The 27,581-nt window shown below is 37.5% G+C and overlaps 1 protein-coding gene across 8 annotated transcripts in view; it reads left to right on the top strand.

Annotated features, from left to right (window-relative positions):
• The window catches only part of STAG1 (STAG1 cohesin complex component), a 205,397-nt gene that overhangs the window by 30,179 nt on the left and 147,637 nt on the right, over positions 1–27,581 (top strand). For 7 of the 8 annotated variants that reach the window (XM_088132685.1, XM_088132686.1, XM_088132684.1 and 4 more), the window contains one exon: positions 17,083–17,207. In XM_088132685.1, coding sequence (XP_087988811.1) covers positions 17,179–17,207 — 29 coding nt within the window. In that variant the 5' untranslated portion in view covers positions 17,083–17,178. Of the gene's footprint in view, positions 1–6,431; positions 6,520–17,082; positions 17,208–27,581 lie in introns of those variants that run through there. The other variant, XM_088132690.1, reaches the window with a different exon arrangement.

Raw genomic sequence — 27,581 nt, 5'->3', positions numbered from 1 at the left:
GTAGTTCCTTCTCAGCATGTCACTTGTTATGATTTGTGAGGGAATTACATTACTGTTTCAGTCACAATATAAGCTTCTGCCTCTCCTTATTTTTCTGTTATTATGGTGAAGTGTGAAGAAATTGTAGCCCAGAATTATCTGCAGGACTGTTTGCTGCCCACCACTGCATTACAAGAAGTGCTAAATGGGATAATACCTTAATGTCCCAGTTTGATTGATCTTGATAAATGTATTTCCACATGACATGATTCTTTGAAATGCTACTTCATTATTGACTCATTTGTATGAGCTATATGTAATTTCATATGGCATAATTTGCTCTTAAAAAAATAAAATATAAATATGTCCATTTAAATTGTTTATAAATGCAGGTTTGAATCAGATTTTTTATAGGTTTGAGTCTAATCTTGACTCTAATAATGTGCAAAAAATTACTGGATCAAGAACCAGATGTATAGCTGAATGAATATCTGTTACAAATATAATCTGTCTCTCCTGTATTGTATTCAGTGAGATTTATGTATGAATATTCATCTGTATGATGGATGCACATCAGAAGGTACACTTCATTGCATTGTCTATGGTATAAATAAAAAAGTGGATAGAGAAGTAGAGGTACTAGAATAAATTTGCAAATGAGTTTACTTTCTCCCTTTACACTGCAAATTTTGCTCCATATACTTTTCTGCATTTTAAATAATAATTATAACAACAATAGCATGAATTAAATGTTTGAGTTTATTCTGGAGGGGCTGCAAGTGCTGTGTTGCATGTTACGCCAATGCATGCCTGCTTTGCCTGTTAATAACACTCTGCCTTTATATTTCTGTCTTATATAGTGACTGTTGATGTTCTGTTCCTTGCATTAACTAATCCAAGACTGATGCAAAAGAAATTCTTGGAATTATTTTTAAAATATATATCCTATAATTTCAGACTGGGTAAATGAATAGATAGAACACATGAGTTTCCACCAAAGTTTTCAGACACACTTCCTTGTTCAACTTTGTTAAAAATATTAAGTTAATCTTTTCTCAAGTTTTTTGAATATTTTTATTGCAACTGTGTATGCATTCCATTTGAACTTTACCCGTGCGCTTATATATTCTGCCACATCTGTTCCTTATTCAATTTTGCCACATCCTGTACCTCTTCATTTGTTGCATAGCTCATTTAAAGGAATTAACTGTGTTATGCACTTCCAAGAATATATTTTAAACAAAAAATGTTACCTTCTATTATGTCATCTGCATGGTTTAACCATTGACATTATAATTTACTCTGTTTTTAAAAAAATTATGGAGTGCAAAAAATGAACAAAAATATATAGGAGAACAGGTGAGAGAGTTTCAGGAGGTTCAACAATTTGTCATTTTTACATGTAATTACTAAACCTGACTTGTAAAACATTTTAAAAAGTATTGTGTCACAATCATGGTATTGTAGATATTACAATATAATTTTATGGATTTGTATTTTAATATGAATATAATAGAAAAGTTTAATACTTTAAAGTGGGAGAGAGAAGTGTTCCTAAAAAGTTTGTAGAAAGCTGTTGTGCTCTGCTTAATCATCTACTGAACCTGACATTAAAATATCTTTTAGAAATAATTCACTGGTAATTGGAAGATAATCACCAGACATTATTCTGAGTAACTTTCCAAACTGAGTTATGATTTCCACAGTTCTTGTTTATGTATTGAGATGAACAAGGGGAAACCCCGGCCACTAAAATAAATCAAATGCTTTAACTTTGTAAAATAACACTGATATTTGCTAATAGTATGTTCATTCAATTCATGCTACAAGAAAACAAATTTCTTTTGTTTTGCATGTATTGCATGAGGAACACAGGAAGCTGCATTAAGCACTATTTTAGTCTCTGCACACTATGAAAAGTTAGAATTCTGCCTTGATAACAAATGAGTCCATGTTGGTAGCACCCACTGGCTTTTCCTGTAAACAAGCATATTTAATAGATTCTGGACAGTTGAGTCTCCAGTGTGTTTATCATGTCATCTGATTCAGGAGGTTTGGATTGTTCTCTTTGACTTTACATTTATATGACTCTATTTAAACTATATAACAGCAGGAAACCCTATTAATGTAATTGCTGAATTTGGCTTGATAAGAATCAGTTTCAGTTTATATATACATGCACTCATATATAAATTTTCAATTAGTAATCTCTTCAGATATAACCTTTGTTAAATATACAGAATTTAAGATAGTTTTCTGTGTAAAAAGCACACTTTGAATAGAAAACTACCTCTCTCATATCAAAATTATAAATATAATATAAGTTATGTATTTTATATACTGTCTTTCTGGACTAAGTCTTTAAAATATTGCAACTTAATTCTGGATGGACTCTTCTGACTTTCATCCATAAGATATTTTACTGGGCTACCTGGATGAAAGTTTTCCTGCCTTATGTTTCATTTACTTTCAACATTTTGAATGAATCTCTCTCTCTCTCTCTCATACACACACACACACACACACACACACACACACCCTAGAGAGGTTCACAAGGTAACTTGCAATCTAGAAGTAGATATTTAAAAAAGCAACTACTTTCTATTTAAAATTTAACAGAAAAGTGATAGTCTTTTCTGTTGTACTATGTGGATCAAAACTTTCCTTACCAAGAGTAATCATTTGAATCAGGGATAAGTTCATGTTTTCAGGGATGCCCTAGCATGGAACAAGAAGGATGTTGTTTCAACAGTTATATTGCAGCTGAATGGCTGAATAGGGAGAGTTGGTTTTCTACTTTTCATGGTTTGTGATTAAGGCCATAATCCACAGCAAGTGAGAGCTAAGTTAATAGTAACAAATTTATTTCTTGTACATCACTTTCTCTGGCTTTCTCTTAAACAAGAAAGTCTAAAAAGATGTTGCTTACACAGTTGTCAGAGTAATATTACATGGTTATTGTCGTGTGATTTTGTGATGCTGTACTTGTATTTATGGTAACAATGCCGCTATAGAAATTTCTGGTTAGTGGAAAATTTGGGTAGAAAGGTAGTCTATTCTACCCAATTTCGGCTACATGTTAAGTAGAAATTATGAAGAGTGCTTTTGTTACAGTAACTGTTTTATGTGAGGTTACTATATATAGACAACAATGTTTTTTGGCTACTTCTACATTTAATTAATCTCTGACTCATCAGGTTATGATTCCTTGCCTCAGGTCCATAATAGAACTGTGCATGCTTTGAAAACTACCTAGAACAACTGTTTTATGAAGATGCTACTGCTTTAAGAGACACATTAATGACATATTAGCTTAATTATTCAATACAATAAAGCAACAACATCTTGTTTTCAGGCTTATATTGAAGCCTGAAAAAAAGACTTAATGCTTTAATAAGCAAAAATGCTATACTTGTGTGAGCCTTATTCTAAAACATTTTCAAAATGTACACACAGTAATGCATATGAGTACCTTTTTCCTCAGGGTAGTTTGTAAGGTGTTAACAGTTTTCATGCAGCAGATTAATTTGGCTAACCCACTAGAAACCCTTAAAAAATAGTAATATTCATTTCTTGATAAAAATTGAGTAGAATTTCTTTTAAATCAGTCTTTGTTTCATTGTCATTTTAAAGTAGTATTTCCAGTATTTTTGGTTTTTATTTTTGCCATTTAATGTTAATTCTGCATCTTCTTTAAGTAACCACTGTGAGATATCCACCATCACTGGCTGCTGAATAAATAATATGGATGTAAGCAGCTTTTTACAAGTGCCAAGTCTCTAATATATTCCAAGGTACATGAGTATTATGAGAACTTGTGAAACAGAAAAGCATGGATCAGGAGCAATAACATCAGTAATCCTTTTCTAGGTTACTCACTGCACTGCACAGTTGACTAATTTCATTTGATAAAGATAATTACAATACAGAGCTATATTATGCTTTTCTTTTACATTTTTTCTAAGTGTAGGATTCTTATCCACATTTAAGACTTGCTTTTAACCCTTTTTTTAGAAAAATCTTTGTTAATGTATGGTAGCTTCATATTTTCTACACTTCTTCAGATAACTTTTTCATAACCTTTTTTTTCAGTTTTCCTGTTTGCCATCTTACGGGCCTGCTGAGAATGTCTCAGTAGCAAATTATTCATATTTCTTATCGCTGAAGTATTTTATATGTCAAGCATATTGTACTGCATTTGATGTTTCCAGCAATGCATTTTGTAAAAATTAGGATGTAAATGAGTGCAGGAGAGGCGGACTCCTCAAATCTCCTCCCATACCCCCCATACCCTTCCCAGTCTCAAAATCAGCATAAATCAATTCTTATTTTTAACTTCATTCAAAGGAAATACTTATTTCTGTCCTTCTTGTGATCTCTCTTTTTCTCTGGGGAAAATTAACTACTTTTGTCAAAATGTCAAAGGCATCATGTCAAATGCCTGCTATATAAATAAGGGTTTTTGCAAATAACTTTTGGTGTTGGAGAATACCATGGACAGTAAAAGAAATAAATGGATCATTGAACAAATCAACCCAGATTTCACACTTGAGGTCAAAATGACCAGGCTCAGATTATCCTACTTTGGACACATTATGCAAAAACCTAGCTCTGTGGAGAAGGCTAGGATGCTGGGAAAGGTGCAAGGAAAGAGAAGAAGAGAAAGAACATCAGCAAAGTGGATGGACTCAGTTACAATGGCAGTGGGTGCACTGTTGAAAGACCAGAAGGAACAGGTTAAGTACAGATTGTCATGGAGAAAATCTCTTGCGGTTGCTAAGAGTCAACATTGACTTGATGGCACATAATCAATTTGCAAAAAGGCTGCCCTAGAATTAAAGCCTAGTAAAAACAACTGGTTAATTGTGATTAAAATATCTGTAAATTCAACTGAGTCCCAATACCTTCCAAACACACTTTTCTCTACCTATAGGGAAATAAAATAATGTCTACTAAATACTAACAGAAAAACCCTGGTTCTTTCTTGACATTCTTTCCCTTCTATTCTCATCAGTTGATATTACTAAATCATTTGGATATAATTTCATGTTTATGCATGTACAATATTAAAATACTAAATACTGTATTGCATATATACATGAAAGAAATATTTTAAATTCTTGTTTTGCTTAAAACATGTATATTCACATATTTTTATCCCAGTAAAAACCTAGAGTAAAGAAGAAATTAACGCACATCCTTTTCTGGTTTTTTTTGGGGGGGGGTTCCAATGGCTGTAAAATACTGACAGAGATTTAAGCGCTTAAGGTTTTTTAAAGTCTGCCTTTGACTGTTGCAGTACCATGAAGTTGATGTTGTTGGCCATCCAGAAAGCTGCTGCTTGAATGCTGCAGTTGCTCCATAAACAGATATACCATCTGCAATATAAGGCTAATTTTTTTTTCACTGTGTCAGACAGTTTTAGGAAGGCCTCAGGGATGCTTGATTGAATAGGTACTTGTCCTGCAATTCTTGTTGGTGATCTTAGTCTGTATTTTTCTCAAACACAGCATCTCCGTCTCTTCCATTATAGCTATCACTATCAGTGGCAACCATATTACTCAAAGAGTATCCTCCCTCCAAGCTTGGCTTTTCTTCTAATGGTTGAGGCAGGCAGCTGCTTTAGTAATGTTGAATATGGTGAGGACAGAGAGGAAACCACGAGGATGTGATGGCAGCAAACATAACAGAAGGTTAACTGCTTTATTCTCTATTCTGCCAATTTTGGTAGAAGTTGCTCCTATCCTGCTATTGATAATCTAGCAACTGTCACTTTGGTTGCGTAAAGGATGCTCTAGGGAAAGGAGGAAATACTGTATGTGGCAAACAAAAAACCAGAAATAAAAGCAGTGGCTGGCAGCAGAAGCAAATTACTGGTAGAGGGAGAACTTTAGTAGCCCTTGTGAAGAAGATTAATCCTGAGTACAAGGAAGGTCTTGCAGTCACCTCTGTGCCTGTAGGAACTACTTTGCCTAAATGTTAGGGCATTAAGACAAAGGCAAAAATAAAGCTAGTTCTAATTTTAAACAAATTTTACCATGAAATAAATTTATATTGGTGATTTTTCAGAGATGCATCTGCTTCATGGCTTAGCTATAGAGAGAAGGCTGGAAATACTTAAAATGAAGCTACATTTCAAATTCACCTACATTTCAAGAAAAAGGGGAACAGTGCAGAAAAGTAAAACAATTTTGCCTTAGCAGACCTTTGTAAAAATGTAAAATCACTAAATTTATTTATTTTAATGATGATTCAGATTGCTTTTATCTTGGAGTTGTTCCCCTTCCCAGACATGAGTAGAATCGAACAAATTGGATGCATCAGTTTCCTTGCAGCTAGAGAGAGGGCTCAGGATTCATCTTGAGCAGTTGTCAAATTGCAACAATTTGACAGTTTTTAAATGTAATTGAAATACCACCCCCAACTCCTCATTACTAACTGCTTTGTTTATATTTTTAAATCATTATTTAGAATTATGTATAGAAGGTTCTATGTGAGGTGTCAAGCTTGAGCACAGCTTCTTCACTCTCCTCCTCCATGGTTAGTAAAATTCTTTATTATGTACAGCCAGCTACAAATATTAGCTTGTTTTTGTAGTTTATTTAATAAACTAGAGTTTTATTAAGCAAGCCTGGAATCTGCTAGAATGCACTAATGCCTCCTGTTATTCTTCTTCCTGATCACATGGGAAGAGAGAACATGTGAGCCTAACATTTTGTAGGGGATTATTCCTCCTTGTATATATTTACTATTGTGTATGAATGACCTTGCATGGACTCATTCATATTTGTCAATAAGTATTAAATTGTACTTTACAATTATTTGTGGTGTCTACCATTACAGCTGCTTTCCTTTCAGAGTTGAAATTCAAGGGTATTTACCTGCAGTTTCTAGTTTCACTATTAGTTGATACTCAGTCACAATTCACTCCCTACTGATATGTGAGATATTAAGTGGCTTTTATATCCTATGAATTTGTTTTATTTTTGACTAGGTTAGATACTATTAAGATAAGTTAGATATTAAACTAAATGATTTTTCAATTTGCAAAATATACTTCCTCTTGGTGAATCTTTCATTTTGAGCTATTATAAGCTATGCTTGCTAATGACAGGCATGTTATACTCACTCTGATGGTACTTAAAATGCATAACATGTATTGCAGAAAGCAGTGGTTGCTATAGCAACTTTCTAGTAGGTCACAAGCAATGTTGTATATATATGATCTGGCTGTTAATGCACACTAATATGCCTGATGAAGAAAAGAGAAATATAGAAGCTAGAAAATAGATAGTACCAAACAGAATTCATAATGCAAAAAAAATTGCTACAATTTCGATGTGATACAACTGGTTTCTAGTAAATTGTATATTAGCAGAATTGTTCATTTAAATATAAAATTTGCCCATTCATTCATTCGTTCATTCATTTACACACACACGCACCCCCCATATATATATATATATATATATATATATATATATATATATATATATGTATGTATGTATGTATGTATGTATATATGATTGAAATTGGAAAGATCAGGCAATAACAATTATACATATTCCTTATCATCCATCATACATATTCCTAGTCTTTTGAATATTTTATTGGACATTAATTTTCATTTTATCTTAATTTATTCAGCTTCCATCTTGTGTTGATGCTTTTTTTTTTTAAAGAGCTCCCTTAAAGATCTGTTTTAGATGTGTCTTAGAGTGAGTTAATAGTAGGTTATCCACAATTTAAGAAGTTCTCTTGGTTATGTTAGGTTCGTAGAATGAGGGGACTGACAATTTCTTGTTCATTTCCAATAGGGCAGAAATTAGTTATAACACCTACAGTTAGATGTAAAGCAGAGATCTCAAACTTATAGCCAGTGGGCTACATACACTCTCAAAATAATTTCTGCAATCCACAATAATACTTTGTAGGAGCTGAGGGTCCTAGGCCACAATTAGGCTGCTGGCACTCTTTCTCAAGCACTATCAGCTCACTTTGGCTCAGCCCAACAGGACTTAGTTGGTCAGACCATGCAGTCACTACTTGAGACCTCTCACATCAAGCAGTGCTTTCTTCCAGGTACGACCCCCCCCCCCCCGAAGTCCACTATGGTTAGAGAAGATATCTGGAGAGCCTAGAACGACCTATAGGATGGAAGGCAGAGGCAGCTGGGAAGGAGTTCAGTTATCCCGTTGCAAGAGGGGTGTCTCTGCTGGACAAGGAGAAGAAAAGACATCAAGCAAGCAAATCTATCCCTACTCTGCCCCAACCCCTACTGTTCTGGGGACTGCAAATACAGGGAGTGCAGGCTAGATTTGCATTACACAGATGAACTTTCTATAGTTGTTGGAACAATATGAAGTATAGAATTATTTTTATACATATAATAGCATTGAGTGTTCCTTTTTCAGAATTGGAGATATACCATTCCATTCTCTTCATTCCATTGGGTTTCCTTCCCTCCAGTAATGATCATTCTGTATACAGGTAGTCCCCGGATTAAGAACGCCCAGTTTATGGACAACCCATAGTTAAGAATGAAGTCTATTGTAGCAAAATTCGAGTTAAACACACAATGATTTGAGTTAAATACACAATGGTTCGAGTTAATTACACAATACTACTTATACAGTATTATACAATAATACTGTTCCAACTTACATACAAATTTGACTTAAGGACAGACTTTGGGAATGGAAGTCATTCTTAAACTGGGAACTACCTGTACACCAAACATGCTCAATTATTACTGAGGGGATTTTTGCCATTCCTCCTAGAATTTTTCTGACATTTTTTTTTGTTCTTTAAAAATTATATCTTCTTCTATGTGTAGATTGTGCTTCTTTTTGCTATTTTATACCCTAAAGATCAGAAATAAAGACATAATTTAGAAATGTCTGTGGAAAGCTTTAATGCGTTATTTCACTCTGCTTTTAGTCTCTCAGCAAGCCTATTCTATTTGGATGCTGATTGAACATCAGCTTAATGTGAATATGGTGAGGTACAACTTGACCATACATCCACCAGTATGTCTTAGTCATACCAAAAGCTTGACTTTTGCCTACACAGGATTGAAGACAGGCTATTTCTTTAATTGTCTTCATATGGATAGCAGAGACAGTTTTAACTCTTGCAAAAGGCTACAGAAACTTCATGTGGAAGATTATGCCTAAAAATATTTGTCTATATGGATGATTTTAAACGAAATAAGTTGACACTGACCAGTAAGAGACAACTTGCTTAATTATCTTGTAAGGTATCCTACCCCTTCATGGATCACTGCCTTGTCGTGGCGAAGGGGCTTGCGTAACTCAGTGAAGCCATGAGCTATACCGTGCAGGGCCACCCAAGACGGACAGGTCATGACAGAGAGTTCTGACAAAATGTGGTCCACTGGAGAAGGAAATGGCAACCCACTCCAGTATCCTTGCCAAGAAAACCCCATGAACAATGTTAAAAGGCTAAAAGATATGACGCCGGAAGATGAGCCCCTCAGGTCGGAAGGTGTCCAATATGCTACTGGGGAAGAGCGGAGGGCAATTCCAAGTAGCTCCAGAAAGAGTGAAGCGGCTGGGCCAAAGCCGAAAGGACGTTCAGCTGTGGATGTATCTGGAAGCGAAAAGAAGGTCCGATGCTGTAAAGAACAATATTGTATAGGTACCTGGAATGTAAGATCTATGAACCAAGGCAAGCTGGATGTGGTCAAACATGAGATGACAAGACTGAACATCGACATCTTGGGAATCAGCGAACTGAAATGGACGGGAATGGGTGAATTTAATTCGGGTGACCATTATATCTACTACTGTGGGCAAGAAACCCTTAGAAGAAATGGAGTTGCACTCATAGTGAATAAGAGAGTGGGAAAGGCAGTAATGGGGTACAACCTCAAAAACGACAGAATGATCTCAGTGCGTATCCAAGGCAAACCATTCAATATCACAGTCATCCAAGTCTATGCCCCAACCACTGATGCTGAAGAAGCTGAAGTTGACCGCTTCTATGAAGACCTACAACACCTTCTAGAACTAGCACCAAAAAAGATGTCCTTTTCATCATAGGGGATTGGAATGCTAAAGTAGGAAGTCAAGGAGTAATCGGAATAACAGGCAAGTTTGGCCTTGGAGTACAAAATGAAGCAGGGCAAAGGCTAATAGAGTTCTGTCAAGAGAACAAGCTAGTCATAGCAAACACTCTTTTCCAACAACACAAGAGATGACTCTACACATGGACATCACCAGATGGTCAATACCGAAACCAGATTGATTATATACTTTGCAGCCAAAGATGGAGAAGCTCTATACAGACAGCAAAAACAAGACCAGGAGCTGACTGTGGCTCAGATCATGAGCTTCTTACTGCAAAATTTAGGCTTAAATTGAAGAATGTAGGGAAAACCACTAGACCACTCAGGTATGACTTAGATCATATTCCTTGTGAGTACACAGTGAAGGTGATGAATAGATTTAGAGGATTAGATTTGGTAGACAGAGCGCCTGAAGAACTATGGACGGAGGTCCGTAACATTGTACAGGAGGCAGCAACTAAAACCATCCCAAAGAAAAAGAAATGCAAGAAAGCAAAATGGCTGTCTGATGAGGCTTTACAAATAGCTGTGGAAAGAAGGAATGCGAAAAGCAAGGGTGAAAGGGAAAGATATAAGCAACTGAATGCAGATTTCCAGAGAATAGCAAGGAGAGATAAGAAGGCCTTCTTAAATGAACAATGCAAAGAAATTGAGGAAAACAATAGAATGGGGAAGACTAGAGATCTCTACAAGAAAATTGGAGATATGAAAGGAACGTTTAGTGCAAAGATGGGCATGATAAAGGACAAAAAAGGCAGGGACCTAACAGAAGCAGAAGAGATTAAGAAGAGGTGGCAAGAATACACAGAAGGACTATACAAGAAAGATCTTAATGTCCCTGATGTCCACGCTGGTGTGATCACTGACCTTGAGCCAGACATCCTAGAGAGTGAAGTCAAGTGGGCCTTAGGAAGCATTGCTAACAACAAAGCTAGTGGAGATGACAGTATTCCAGCTGAGTTATTTAAAATACTAAAAGATGATGGTGTTAAAGTGCTGCACTCAATATGCCAGCAAGTTTGGAAAACGCAACAGTGGCCACGGGATTGGAAAAGGTCAGTTTACGTTCCAATTCCAAAGAAGGGCAATGCCAAAGAATGCTCAAACTATCGCACAATTGCACTCATTTCACATGCTAGCAAGGTTATGCTCAAAATCCTACAAGCTAGGCTTCAGCAATACATGAACCGAGAACTACCGGATGTACAAGCTGGGTTTCGAAGAGGCAGAGGAACTAGAGATCAAATCGCCAACATTCGCTGGATAATGGAGAAAGCACGAGAGTTCCAGAAAAACATCTACTTCTGCTTCATTGACTATGCAAAAGCCTTTGATTGTGTGGATCACAACAAACTCTGGCGAATTCTTAAAGAGATGGGGGTACCAGACCACCTTACCTGTCTCCTGAGAAATCTGTATGCGGGCCAAGAAGCAACAGTCAGAACCGGTCATGGAACAACCGATTGGTTCAAAATAGGGAAAGGTGTACGACAAGGCTGTATACTGTCACCCTGCTTATTTAACCTATATGCAGAGTACATCATGAGAAATGCCAGGCTGGAAGAATCACAAGCTGGAATCAAGATTGCAGGGAGAATCATCAACAACCTCAGATATGCAGATGATACCACCCTAATGGCAGAAAGTGAAGAAGAACTAAAGAGCCTCTTGATGAGGGTGAAAGAGGAGAGTGCAAAAGCTGGCTTGAAACTCAACATTAAAAAAACTAAGATCATGGCATCTGGACCCATCAATTCCTGGAAAATAGAAGGGGTAGAAATGGAAGCAGTAACAGACTTCATTTATTTGGGCTCCAAGATCACCGCAGACGGAGACTGCAGCCATGAAATTAAAAGACGCTTGCTCCTTGGGAGGAAAGCTATGGCAAACCTAGACAGCATATTAAAAAGCAGAGACGTCACCTTGCCAACAAAGATCCGCATAGTCAAAGCTATGGTTTTTCCAGTAGTAATGTATGGCTGTGAGAGCTGGACCATAAAAAGGCCGAGCGCCGAAGAATTGATGCCTTTGAACTGTGGTGCTGGAGAAGACTCTTGAGAGTCCCCTGGACTGCTAGGAGGTCAAACCAGTCAATCTTAAAGGAAATTAACCCTGATTGTTCATTGGAAGGACTGATAATGAAGCTCAAGCTCAGATACTTTGGTCACCTAATGCGAAGAGAGATCTCTTTGGAGAAGACCCTGATGCTGGGAAAGATTGAAGGCAAAAGGAGAAGAGGATGGCAGAGGATGAGATGGTTAGATAGCATCACTGAAGCAATGAGCATGAAACTGAGCAAACTCAGGGAGGCGGTGAAGGACAGGAAGGCCTGGCGCAATATGGTTCATGGGGTCACGAAGAGTCGGACACGACTTAACGACTAAACAACAACAACAAAGGTATCCTAAGTGATGATCAATGTGCCAGCCTGTTGTCTTATATAGAGGAAAGAAACCTGCATGTAATTGACTATATTACAGTTGTAGATTGCCACTTACACAGAAGCATTCTTGATTTTGTGAGATTTTTAATCATTCAAGTTGCCTACAAAATTTTGGGAGCTGTAATGACAAGTTGCCACAATCAAAATAATCATAATTTTGCACATTTTCACTACATTCTTTGTCTTCTCTTTTCTCTGGATATTTCTACAGTTGTATTCTTCGTCTGCTGCTTCTCACTTTAGATTTTTGTTGTTTTAGTTTTACTTTGTTAGGCTTTCAGTGCCATTTGTGATAAAGTTATTCACTTGATCTTTCCTCATGCTTTGTCTCCTTTCTCTCTACAATTTCATAATTTTGATTCCATTTTGGAAATGGCAATATAAGTGTCTTGAAACTACATTATATTTTCTGTGTGAAATAATAGTTTTCTGCTTCTTTTTATGTTCACTTTCTGTTAGGGTTGTAGTTATGGAAGTTGAAATCTGATTTTCAACAGATTTTGTTTAGAAGCTGTAAATAGTGTAGAATATGCATAGATACATGCTAGTTTTTTAGAATAGCACTTTTCTAGAGTTGAGAATGAACATTAGTTATGAACAAATTGTCTCTGTGCTATAGCAATAAAACATATTTAAAAGTATCTATTGATATGTATATAACTTCAATCCTATATTTATTAAATACATTATCTTCATAAATATTTTATAATTATATGCATTACATATGTAACTATAAAATATTTATGGATGGATATTTATTAAATATTTAAATAAATATACTAACAGAGGCAGTCCTTCTAAAATAGTAATAAAATATTTTTATTTTATTTATTTTATTATCAAATTTGTATGCCACCCATCTCCCCCAATGGGTGACTCTGGGCGGCTCACAATAATAAAAAAGGAAAAAACACAAGTCCCTCCAACCATGGATAAAATCTATAAATAATTAAAAAACATATATTAAACATGCCCTAAAAACCTCCTATAATTTTTAGCCCTAAAAACCTGCAAGATGCTGGGGGGGGGGACACAAACCCATCACCCCACCAGCCATCTCCACAGGTGCGGGCCCCCCTCTGGCCCCCAAGCCTTCTGGCAGAGCCAGGATTTAATCCCTTTCCTGAAGGCCACAAGGGAGGGGGCACACCGGATCTCGGGAGGCAGGATGTTCCATAGGGCAGGAGCTGCAGCAGAACAGGCTCTCTGCCTAGACCCCACCAATCGAAATTCCTTGACTGGTGGGGTCTGCAACCTGCCCCTTCTGCTGGACTGAGTGGGGCGGGCTGAAATGACTGGAAATATGAATAAAACTCTAGTGGCCTTTAGGGGCACTGCCTCGGACATAGCCGGATGCGAGGCTGTCTGTGAAGCTGGGTCACAGGGATCAGTTGGGCTTGCTGCTTGCTTGCCTACCTTCCTCCCTGCAGGGTGGCGTGGTCTTGTCTGAGCTCCTGTTCTCTGTGGCGGAGTTGGCAGTGGAATTCCCCAGACTTATGGCTCTCTGGGCCCAGACTCGGAGGCGGCCCAGGAGTTTATGGCCACCATGGCAGCCATGGACCTGGTCCAGCTTATTGGTGGCCCAACTCATAGAGGGGATCATACATTGGATCTGGTCTTTGTCTTGAGGCAGTGGCAAGGTGATCTGGGTTTAGGGGACATTAACATCTGTCCCTTGCCATGGACAGATTCCTCTTGGCCCTGGAATTCTGTGCACCTGCCCCCCACCGCAGAGAGGTTGGGCCTATTCGATTGGTCCAACCCAGGTGACTGATGGACCTAGTAGAGTTTCAGAGGGAGCTTGGGGTTGTTCCTGAGGCTCTGGTGCATGATTTGGCTGAGGCCTTAGTTGTGGCCTGGGATGAGCACGCGATGAGAGCCTTGGATTGGATTGTGATCGCAGATCCTGTAGGGCCCCTTGGTTTATGGCTGGGCTCAGGGAAATGAAACAACACAAGAGATGCCTAGAATGTTGCTGGAGGAAGATGAGGGATGCAGCCAACCAAGTACAGGTATAAGCATTATTAGGACTTACCTTGTGGCAGTAAGAGCGGCAAAGTGTGTTTGCTTCTCTACTCTTATTGCATCCGCAGATGGCCAGCCAGTGGCCCTGTTTCAGGTAACCATGGTCTCCTGGGTAAGCAAGGGCTGGGTGAGCTCTTGCAGGGTCGCTGTGAGGACTATTCTAGGCAACTGTTGGATAAAGTTGCTCAACTTTGTTCAGAGTTGGGCTCTGGCTGGGCAGATCCAGTGGAAGTGACTGAGGCGTGTCTTAGCTTGGTTATCTGGGAAGAGTTTTTGCTGGTCAGTCCTGAGGAAGGGGACAGGGTCCTTACCGCTGTGAGCTCTGCTACCTGTAGTTTGGACCCATGTCTCTTCTGCCTGGTTAAGGCCTCCTGGGACGTGGCATGTGGTTGAGTCCAAGTGGTGGTAAATGCCTCCTTGCAAGAGGGGGTGGTCCCCACCTCAAGAGGCCATCCTTGGACCCCTACGGTTTTGGATAACTTCCATCCAGTCTCCAACCTTCCCTTTTTAGGGAAGGTTGTTGGGAAGGTGGTGAGATCCCAGCTGCAGAGGGGCATGGATGAAGCGGATTATCTGGACCCTTTTCAGTCAGGATTCAGGCCGGGCTGTAGTACCAAGACAGCATTAGTTGCACTTGTGGATGACCTTTGGAGGACTTGGCATGGGTATGGTGTATCCATCTTGGCCCTTCTGGATCTCTCAGCGGCTTTTAATACCATTGACCATGATATCTTGCTGGACAGTCTCCAGAGACTGGGGGACACTGTTTTGCAGTGGTTCTCCTTTCTCCTTGGCTAGTACCAGTCAGTGCTGGTGGGGAGGAGAAGTCTAGCCCTAGGCCCCTATTATGCAAGGTGCCTCAGGGCTCAAGTCTCTCCTATTTAACATCTATATGAAGCTGCTGGGAGAGTTCATCTGTCAGCATGGGGTTGGATATCAGTATGCCGGGCAAGTGATGTTGTTCAGGTGCTAGCTCAGTGCCTGGAGAGTGTAAGGGTCTGGGTGGGAAGAAACTTGCTGCAACTCAACCCTAGCAAGACCAAGTTGTTTTGGGGGCCCTCAGGGTTAGGAGAGTTGACATCTCCAACTCTGGATGGAGTAACACTCCCCTGTACAGATCTGGTGTGCAATTTGGGGGTCCTCTTGGACTCACAGCTCCTGCTGAAAGCAGGTAGCCCCCATAGCCAGGGGGGCCTTTGCCCAATTCCATCTTGTGCACCAGTTACGCCCATTCCTGGACCCGGAGGCTTTGCTTACAATCATCCATGCCTTAGTCACCTTCTGTTTGGATTACTGCAATGCACTCTATGTGGGGCTGTCCTTGACGACCACCTGAAAGCTGCAACTGGTCCAGAATGCAGTGGCACATGCAGTTTTGGGTGACCTGTGGGTGACCTTTAAAGCCCTACATGGCACAGGGCCAGGTTACTTGTGGGACTACCTCTTCCTGAGGGTGTTTACCCATCCTACTAGGTTAGATAGGGTGGGTGCGCTCCAGGTCCCCTTCTTTAAATGTTGCCATCTGATGGAAACTTAGAGGTGTGCCTTCCCGGTGGCTGCCCCAGTCCTTTGGAACAGTATCCCTGCCCTCTTAGCCTTCCCAAGGGGCTGTGAGGACCTGGCTCTTCCCCCAAGAATTGGGCTAGGATGGGGGGTTGAGCTGTAAAGATGTTTGGTCTGGCACCTAGAGGGGAAGGGTAAGTTTTTAACTATGTTTTATGGATTGATGTGAGCCATCAAGAAACACTGTATGAGACAGGCAGCAATATAAGTCCTGTAAATAAACAAACAAACACAGCATTTAAAACATCTCTCTTACAACTTTGGTGCATCTTTCATTGACATAGGGTTACATCATATGTCTTGATAAACCAGAATGCTTAGCAATTTTAATTCACCCAAATGTATCTCCTATCAGGAAATTTCTGTCTGTGGATTGGTTTAGTGTTATGTCCAGACCAGAATCTCTGACTTGTTCTTCTAACACATACATGTGTTCTTGATTCTTAAAGAGCAGGCTGTTGTCAATTATGCACTTTCTCTCCCTCTCCCTCTCCACACACACACACACACACACAACTCCAAGGCTGACTAGTGCATTCTCTTGGGAGTTGTGTTTGGCCCCCATTTGTTCCCCTTTAGGAGAGCAAATGTGACTTATTTCCTTTGCCAGGCTTTTAATTATTAATTCATATTTATATAGCTTTTAACTTATTTGATTTTTTTATTCTGCATTTTACTGCTTGTTAGCCATCTTCAGTGCTCAAACTGAATAGAAAGCTGGGACATAATGAATATATGAATTAGATAGCTACACATGAAATAGTATCTAGCTTATGGCACTGAAGTAAATTACAGTATATATTGTTTGAATGGGGATGTGATCTGAATAGCCTGAATGCTTCCTTTTGGTTTTGAATATTCAAAACACCAAATGACCCTGATTGAGAAACCTTTTCCCCCCGAATTTTTTTAGGTCTTTGTTTTTTTGGATCTTATGTTTAACTTCAGAACTGTGTTTAACTAATTTTTGTTTTATTTATAGGCTGGATTTGAAAATAATTTCGAAGAAATTGACTGATAAAGACACCGCTACAAGATATCTCTTTGGTTCTATTAACAGGTCATAGTGGGCTACAAAATGATTACTTCAGAGTTACCAGTGTTACAGTGAGTAGTTAATTTTATAAATAAGTCACAGCAATCCATATGGTAAATTATTTGGGGATCAAGGCTACCCTTGTGGAAAAGATAAAGGATTTGCAACAGCTTGTTTGTATATTTGGCTGCAGTTTTGTAAGCACATGTATGATTGAAATTAATTTTGGAAAATGTAATGTACAAATGGCATTTAAATCTCTTCTTTTTTAAATGCCCTTTTCTTGTTCCAGTAATGGAACCTTTTTTTTTTTCATTTTACTATTTTAATATGAACATTACCTGCATGCTGATTTTTGAAATGGTAATTGTATCCCCTTATATGGATATAGGCAGAAAAGTACACTATGACAAAATATAGCCTGAACTACTGTTTTAGCAGATCTCTAAGTACAAAATTAAAACTACCTTGCAGAACAATGTTCTGATTAAGAATTGGTAGTATTTTACTGATTTAAAATCATTATCTTCTGAGGTCATACAGTAAAAGGAAGAAGATTATGAAGTCATAGATCAGGTTGTAATGTGCCATCATTGGGGAGAAAAAGTTAATGAATATTTAATGTATTACCAAAAATCATGTTGATCTGAATTTTTATAAATACGTTGTAAGTAGTTTTTTTCTAGTTTGAAATTGGCTTTTTTTACTTCTTTATTGCATAAGCTTTGACAGATTATTTAAACAGAAATTGCACAATATTGAAGGTAATAAAGTTACAAAAGCAATGTAGAATATAAACAACTGCTAACAAAATAGAAGTAAAAACATTATGAAAAAAAACTTTTGATAATGGATTGTTCCCTTCCCTTCCATTTATCTCTCCAACTGCTGACCACATAACATTGGAAGTTATTGTTTGTATCTGTTTAAGTAATTTCATCTATTGTTTTTTATTGGTTTTTTAACTGTTTTCCTAAAAACTGTATTTCAAATGTTTTTGCTTTGTTGCGTTATGGAAGTCATTCCTGCTTGAAGTTAGTTAGGCTTTTATTACGAATATGTATTGCCAGTTTTGTCATTGCTTCATATTCTCTAATTTTGGTCTCCCAATCTTGTATCATTGGCAAAGTTTCATTTTTCCAGTGTTGTGCCTGATTTGTTCTTGCAGCTGTCAACTTGTATCTCAGTAAATTGTGACTCTCTTCATTTATGTTTTCTAGAATTATTCCTAATAAAAACATTTGTGGTTGTTTTGTAAGTAGTGTTAGGATGCTTAATTGGATGGAACTGGTTGTCAATTGGTTGAAGCAAAACTAGTTGTAGTAGACATTCAGTAGCTATACACTTGGAAGTGAACCAAATGTGTTTTTGAGTTGCTCCCTTTTTGTTATGCTATATTACAAATATGCAATATTGATATTCTTTATTATTGTTTATATTAGAGCTTTTAGTATAAAGTATAAAATAATTCAAAATAAATTAAAAGTATCATCATACAAACACATAACTGTGACTTATTCAAGTTTATTGTAAAAGTTCTATACATTGGAAATGGAGTATTATAGAGAGACTCTGAAACTTGAAATGTCAAAGCTGTTGGCAGGATTATGGATCACACTAGATACTTGATTTTCTAAAGGTTTATTAAAATGTAGTTATTAGTAAAATATTGCTATTACTCATGGCTTTTCTGAGAAGGGTTTTAAACAAAAGTAGAAATGAGTGTACTTAAATTGTGATAAAGCAAATCTTATTAAGGGTTAATTAGTTTTCAAATTAGTATGTGTAGCATGCTATGCTAAGTAATAGAGTCTGATGTTTAATACTACATGTACATTGAACATTAATCTGAATGGTGTAATCTACTGGGAAGAATTTGGGTAAGTGGTAAAAAATAGTAACTTCTTTAACTTGCCTACCATTTCAGCAAAGACATAGTATTACTGAGATGGTAAAATGCATTTTTTGATGGAAATTCCTAAAAGAAGTGTTGTTGTTGTCTCTTCAAATATGTTATAGCTGCCCAACTCCAGTGGACTCTGGGTGGTGTGAAAAAACCTCCAAAATTATAGCAATTAAAACATAAAACAATACAGACAGCCTGGACTAAAACAATCATAAAAAACAAATCACAACAGGGGCCCTGGAAGGTACCTATAAACATTCAGAAAAAGATTCTGCTTCCAGTTATACAAGCTACCAAAACTGAATTCCATTATTTGTTTCTGCTTTACTGTGATTGAAGAATGCATTGCATGAAATAATTTTTTTACAACAAAACTACAGTTAAAAACAGTGAATAATGAATTGCAGCTTATTTTAACTATGCCTTAATATATCTGAAATCGGAATCTTGGTTTATTCCTTTCTTGTGTGCTTTCACGTTTCTACTGGGCAATTGCAGAAAAAAATGGAGAATACAAAGAGGCATTATTAAAACAAATCACAATTATTTTTCTCTTATAGAATATTGACTAGTCTTTGTTCCTGTCTTGTATAACAAAAAATTATTGAAAGAAATCCTGGTTTGGCATTACAACTTTAGAACTGTTACATTACCCAGGTCTGCAAGTAACTTGCTTTCACTTTCAGCAGCATGAACTACTGTAGTATACTCAGTACATGCTCTCTACTTGGATACTGCAGGGATCCCTGGAAATAGGAATCTTAAATGCTCAAAGATAAGAGAGAGGATCTGCAGTCACTTACATTTTTGACAGATAAATGCATAGGTAAGAATAGATGTCACTAGCACATCACCCAGTCAGTGCCATGTTAGGAGAAAATATGCATGTAAAATTGATGGCATCCTGCAGTAAAGGAGTCTGTTGTGTTGAAAGGAAGAAATATTTTGCAATTGAGAAATAAATAAAGGCTTGGACAAGCAACAGTACAAATCAAAACTATCCTCCCCAAATGGAATAATAGAAAAATTAGAAAAAAGTGGAAAATAGGAGGTGGGGGTTGAATCCTAAGTGTTTTATGTTGATAAAATTGACATCAGCAGCAAAAGAGTAAAAAAAATCAAAGGGAAGCAGTATTAGAATTTGTACCTCATAATCCATACAGCAGTTGTCTAATCATACAGTCACAGTCATTGCACGTGTATAATCCCCAGTGGGTTCAGACCACGGAACCAGCCATCTGTTCCAGGACTGGAAGATCTGCAGGGCAAATTTACTTACTTATAAAGCACCTCTATATCAGTTGATAAATAAGCAAATATTTACTAGTTAAAAGTATCTTTCTACATAAGGCTGTGCATAAATAAGAAGGAACAGATTAAGGCCTACAGGGACAACTTAAAAGAAATACAGCCAGACCTAATTAGACCAAATAGTATCTAAATCTGCTTACATCATATAGATTGTCATGTGGCATTTGCAGTCCTCAAATGACTATTTTTTGGTTAATCACTTTGATCCCTTTCGGCTACATTTCCCAAAATTTCTCTAGGAGTTTTACAATATAAATGACAAATATGACACTGGACACCACACCTTCCTATTTCCCACTATATATTTCAAGTAAATCCTGTTCTTAAGAAGGGAATTGGATGAATTGAACCATATAATGGTGACAAGAAAAAAAGTGGTAGGCCTTATAGATAAATTGGACATAAATCACCAGGCCCTGGTGGGTTTTTTGCTTGTTTTGTTTTGGTGCTTTCGAGTCAGTTTTGATTCCTGGTGACTGCCTTGGCAGGTCCACATAGTTTTCTTGGCAGCATTTTCAGAAGTGATTTGCCATTGCCTTTTCCCCGGGGGTGAGAGAGTGACTGACCCAGAATCACCCAGCTAACTTCATGCCTAAGGCAAGACTAGAACTCATGGTCTCCAATTTCTAGCCTGGTGCCTTTAACCACTACGTCAAACTGCCTCTCTTAATATGAATACGTGATTTAATATTGCTATGGTTTTTACATATATTAATATTTAAATATATAATTTAGGTATACACCAGTTGGTTACATTATGTGAGTTTTGAATTCTGTCAGGTTGACCTTCTCATGATTAGATCCCTATTCATTTAGTTGGATTTTAATGAAATTCACTGCTACACATATACAAATTTTCCCATCTTGTGTTCTTCATCTTCTGAAGTACAAAATTCCATAAAGTTTCACAAAACCAGTGGTATGAGATTATTAAAGTTATCACTAAGGGCAAAATACAAGTGCTAAAAACTAGTGGGGGAAAAACTGCTGATGAGTCTAATCTGTACCGGTATTCTATTTTGTTTAGTGTGTTTGTCAGTTAAACCTTGCTGTTGGAACATACAATGCATGTTCTAACCCAACCCTGGCATTATTTTCTTCGAAGATCTCCTTTTCACTGTTTTTGTATATATTATTATAGGCAAACACAGTTTTATTGCATTGCTGTATACAATATTATTTCAAATTTATAGTGTAAATTTCACTTGTGGGACATTGCTCAGGGAAGTGCATACTACAAGGAAAATCAAATAGCAGTTTTCTGTTGACATTATAAACTAAGTTAAGGTGATAAAGGATTTGATTTGCTGCTAAAATTAGCTGGCCTCTATTTCCCCAAGAATTGATGGCAGGAACTTGTGATTGACAAGAACACTGATACACTTTTCTTTTGTACTTTTGCCAAGCCAAATGTTACCTGATCCTAAACTTGTGCCTTTTTCTTTTTCTCATTTTTTTTCTCCAAAAGATTCAAGACTTTACATTTCTCATTAAATTTCATCCCATTCATTTGGCCCACTGTTAAATCCTGTTTGTAATCTTTCAAATCTTTTAGCCACTGAATATTAGCCATTCAGCCTAGTTCTCTGTCATCTGAAAATCTGATAATCATCTCATCAAGCCCTTCATCCAGGTAATTCATTTAAATATTGAACAAATACATTGCTCAGGACAGAGTCCTGTGATATTCCATTCAGGTTTTTTTTTTCCCAAGCTGATATGGAGCCATTTATGAGTACTTTCTGGGGTAATTCAGCCATCTTTAAGTCTATCTAATAGTTGTGTCATCTAGATAGTATTTTGCCATCTAGGTAAAGGATATTATGAGAGATTTTCTCAGATGGTTTGCTGAAGTCAAGGTACAATATGTTCACAGCATTTCCCCAGTCTATTAAGCTTTTCACTCTTGTAAAAAAAAAAAAAAAAAAGGAGATAAGGTTAGTCTGGTATGACTTCTTTGTTACAGACCTATGCTGGCTTTTGTCAACTGCTACATTCCTATCCAACTGCTAAGAAACTTGATGTTGAATAATCTTCTTGAGGAGCTTACCCAGTATAGATGTCAAGGTGACAGATCTGTAGTTGCTTGGATCCTCCCAGTTTTCAGGAACCTTGCCAGTTCTCCAGGAATTCTCAAAGATTACAGTTCTGCATTCATTTTCATTACTTCCTTCAGCATGCTGGATGTCATTCATCTGGCCCTGGAGACTTAAACTCATTTAAATTAGCTCTGTTCTTTCATCCTCTCATTGTTTATCCTGAGCAACAGCTCCCTTCTTCCACTAGTGGCACAATGATGGCTAGCTAGGGTTTTTTCTTACTGAGAGAAAACAGACATAAAATACAAGTTAAGATGTTCAACCTTCTCTCTCTCATAGTTCACTGTTTTCACCTCACAACAGACCTACAGTCTCTTTGCCCTTTCTTTTGTTTCTAATGCACCCCAAAAAGCCTTTTTGTTGTGTTGAGTACTATTACAAGATTCAGTTCATTCTGAGATTTAGTGCTCCCTACAGTTTCTGATTACTGCCTTTTTTTTCTTAAATGCCTCTCCAAGCATTTCCTACAGATGTTCCTTTTCTTTGTCAGCATTTGTCCACACTGGTCTCTCTATATGTCTCCCATTTTTCTTTCTGTTAGGAATTGTTTGCAATTGTACCTTTAGTACTTTGTTTTTCAGGATTTTCCATCTTTCCTAGATATTTACTACCTTCGGGATTTCAAGGCATTGGATCTGACCTACCTTCCATTTAAATCTGCTCTTATGAAATCTAGTATACAAGCCAGTCTCTTCTCTCTTTCTTTTCCCCTTAATATCACAAACTCAAGGATGTCACTTTCAGTCACTTTCACTTCTTTAACCCATTCATCACTGTTGGTAAGGATTAGGTCTAGGATAGCAAAACTCATTCTTCTTCTTCTGTCTTCTAACAAATGAAATTTTCTCCAAGCTAGGGTAAGAATTTTTTAGATCTATGTTTCTTGGCAGAGTAAAATTTCCTTCAGATGACAAGGTCATTGAAATCCCCCATTATCAGTATTGTGCCAGTATTTGGTTATAATTTGGAATTATATATTCTCTTTGTAAGAGAATTTAAGATGCCACACTCTGCAACTAACAAGAGTTACTTTGGAGATTTTATAAGCAAATATTTCCTGTTAACATGAGAAAAAAATATCCGTTATTGCAGCAAAAAGCCAATAATCAGTTCTGTAGACATTGTTAGTTGAAATTGCTATTATTTTGAATTATTTCATTACTTCAGATATTGTTTGTTTATATAAATTTTAGCCTGCAGAAAGCAAACTAAAATAGATATAAAATAATGTGCATTGCTAGTCAAAATATTATTATTTCAATGTAGGCTATATGTGCAAAGTATGAAATATGTAAGAATACAGACAATGCCTGAGGCAAGTACTCTACATCATTCTTGCATTTCCTTTATATTTTCATTAGGAATCTCTACTGTAGTTTCTGCAGTTCTTTTAAATTGTTCAAAATTCCTTGCAATGTTTGTCATCACTAATTACACACGTACACACACATGTGTGTATGTGTGTTTTAGTACTGTATTTCCTCAAATGGTTCACAATAATTGTAAAATACAGGGGTTTTTTTCCCTCCCTTAGGCTTATAGTCTAAAAAGAGAAGATATACAAGGGACAAGGAAAGAGAGGGAGGTCACTTCTTCAAGACTAGCAAGAAGTGGTGATCAGTAGGCTGGCATTTATATACATTTTAATCAGGGCTACTCTCCTCTTCTTGGAGTTTTTGGTTGAATAGCCATTTATAGTTCTTCTCCCTTTGACCACTGGATGAGGTCAGAATTGCTGTGGATGAGGCCAGAGTGTGTTTTACAGTTCCAGGGCAGCAGTCAGTAAGGACTGAATGCTCCATCTGACAGAATGGCCAAAAAGCTTTGTAAGACAAATGTCATGAAAGGAGTATTGCTGTTACTTTTCTTCCTAAGATAAAGATATACAAAAATACCCATTTTATTATAGAGGCACAAAAGACATTTTATTATAGAGGCATGCAAAAAATGTATGGCTAATGGGCTGTACTTTATATCAGGGGATGGAGGAGGGAAACAAAGACTCAGCTGGACAGGGCAGTGATGCAGAGTGAATGGGATATGTCAGATACATAGACAGCACTAAGATTGGCAGTTTTTTCCTCTGTTTTGGCAGGGAGTTTGGGGATTTTTCTTTTTAAAATGCCAAACGTTATGACTATCTAATTTTGATTCTTTACTTTGGTGAAGTAGAATGTTACATCTACTTCATATGCATGATTTTCTTTTTTGACTTTTTAGTCTTAACTGATCCAAATATATTGGGCTAGGAAGAGAAATAAAATCAGTGAAAATATTTCTGCATTATCAAATATTGGACAACCAAGTGATTTTAGTGAATAACCTTTGACTGTGTAGATAAACTGAGGTAGTAGCAGCACCTAGCTGACCTTGACTAATCTCAGAAGCTAACCAGGGTCAAGGCTGGATAGTACATGGATGGGAGGCCATCTAGAATCCCAGAACTGTTGGCTAGACTGAAAACATTGTAAATGCTTTGAAGTTTCTTTCAATGGGAAATTTTATTAAAAAGGAGCCTCAAATACCTAAATAAGTATAAACATCCCAAAAGAAGGAAGTGGCAAACCACATCTAAAATGCTGCCAAGAAAATTGCATGGATATAGTTACCAGGAGCTGAATTCAACTTGTTGGTATATTTGTTTTTATGTACAGATTTTGTTGTTGTTGTTCAGTCATTAAGTTGTGTCCGACTCTTTGTGACCCCATGAACCATATGAAGGCCTCCCTGTCCTTCACTGCCTCCCTGTGTGTGCTCAGTTTCATGCTCATTGCTTCAGTGATACTATCTAACCATCTTATCCTCTGCCATCCCCTTCTCCTTTTGCCTTCAATCTTTCCCAGCATCAGGGTCTTTTCCAAAGAGCCCTCTCTTTGCATTAGGTGACCAAGGTATCTGAGCTTGAGCTTCATTATCAATCCTTCCAATGAGCAGTCAGGGTTGATTTCCTTTAAGATTGACCTCCTAGCAGTCCAGGGGAGTCTTAAGAGTCCTCTCCAGCACCACAGTTCAAAGGCATCAATTCTTTGGCGCTCAGCCTTCTTTATGGTCCAGCTCTCACAACCATACATTACTACTGGAAAAACCTTAGCTTTGATTATGTGGGTCTTTGTCGGCAAGGTGATGTCTCTGCTTTTTAATATGCTGTCTAGGTTTGCCATAGCTTTCCTCCCAAGGAGCAAGCGTCTTTTAATTTCATGGCTGCAGTCTCTGTCTGTGGTGATCTTGGAGCCCAATAAATGAGGTCTGTTACTGCTTCCATTTCTACCCCTTCTATTTGCCAGGAATTAATGGGTCCAGATGCCATGATCTTAGTTTTTTTTAATGTTGAGTTTCAAGCAGCTTTTGCACTCTCCTCTTTCACCCTCATTAAGAGGCTCTTTAGTTCTTCTTCACTTTCTGCCATTAGGGTGGTATCATCTGCATATCTGAGGTTGTTGATGTTTCTCCCTGCAATCTTAATTCCAGCTTGTGATTCTTCCAGCCTGGCATTTCTCATGATGTACTCTGCATATAAGTTAAATAAGCAGGGTGACAGTATAGAGCTTTGTCGTACTCCTTTCCCTATTTTGAACCAATCGGTTGTTCCATGACTGGTTGTAACTGTTGCTTCTTGGCCCGCATACAGATTTCTCAGGAGACAGGTAAAGTGGTCTGGTACCCTCATCTCTTTAAGAATTTGCCACAGTTTGTTGTGATCCACACAATTGAAGGCTTTTGCATAGTCAGTGAAGCAGAAGTAGATGTTTTTCTGGAACTCTCGTGCTTTCTCCATGATCCAGCGAATGTTGGCAATTTGATCTCTAGGTCCTCTGCCTCTTCGAAACCCAGCTTGTACATCCAGTAGATCTCGGTTCACATACTGCTGAAGCCTAGCTTGTAGGATTTTGAGCATAACCTTGCTAACATGTGAAATGAGCACAACTGTGCAATAGTTTGAGCATTCTTTGGCATTGCCGTTCTTTGGAATTGGAACGTAAACTGACCTTTTCCAATCCTGTGGCCACTGTTGTGTTTTCCAAACTTGCTGGCATATTGAGTGCAACACTGTAACAGCATCATCTTTTAGTACTTTAAATAACTCAGCTGGAATACTGTCATCTCCACTAGCTTTGTTATTAGTAATGCTTCCTAAGGCCCACTTGACTTTGCTCTCTAGGATGTCCAGCTCAAGGTCAGTGATCACACCAGCATGGACATCAGGGACATTAAAATCTTTCTTGTATAGTTCTTCTGTGTATTCTTGCCACCTCTTCTTAATCTCTTCTGCTTCTGTTAGATCCCTGCCTTTTTTGTCCTTTATCATGCCCACCTTTGCACTAAACGTTCCTTTGATATCTCCAATTTTCTTGAAGAGATCTCTAGTCTTCCCCATTCTATTGTTTTCCTCGATTTCTTTGCATTGTTCATTTAAGAAGACCTTCTTATCTCTCCTTGCTGTTCTCTGGAAATCTGCATTTAGTTGGTTATATCTTTCCCCTTCACCCTTGCTGTTCGCATTACTTTTTTCCACAGCTATTTGTAAAGCCTCATCAGACAGCCATTTTGCTTTCTTGCATTTCTTTTTCTTTGGGATGGTTTTAGTTGCTGCCTCCTGTACAACGTTACGGACCTCCATCCGTAGTTCTTCAGGGACTCTGAAAATCTACAGATTTAGTATTAATAGTAATACTAATTAATTAATTAATATTATTTAATGGAAAATATACAGATTTAGTATTCTGAATTTTGTATATATTCAAAAGGAAGACAATCCTGAAGTTAATTCTGGTGCCTCCTGACAGAAAGAGGGTGGATAGGGATTATATCTATATCTATATCTGCCTGTAAATAAATAAATAAAAATTAGGACATATCTCTAATCTAAGCAAAATCAAAATTTCTTAATTATTTCCTAAATTCTGTTAAATTTTGTAAATGCTGTTGCTTTCCAGTTTTTACATTTCATACTTCAAGCCCCTCTCAGCCTCTTCATCATTTTCCTCATTTTAACTTTTTTCACAAAGCCTCTTTAGGCTTTCCCATATAATTTAAATGTACCATTTGTTTAATGCCATTTCAAAAATTACTTATATATACCTCCTGTCTACTTTTCAGAGACAAAGTACTCCTATAGGAATAGTATATCA

Source organism: Python bivittatus, unplaced genomic scaffold (genome assembly GCF_059951505.1).
Source record: "Python bivittatus isolate LINGU-HERP-01145 unplaced genomic scaffold, Pbiv_v1 ctg000980_np1212, whole genome shotgun sequence".
Lineage (NCBI taxonomy): Eukaryota > Metazoa > Chordata > Lepidosauria > Squamata > Pythonidae > Python > Python bivittatus.
The sequence above is the reverse complement of the archived record's forward strand: the minus strand, read 5'-3'. Positions and strand labels throughout refer to the sequence as shown.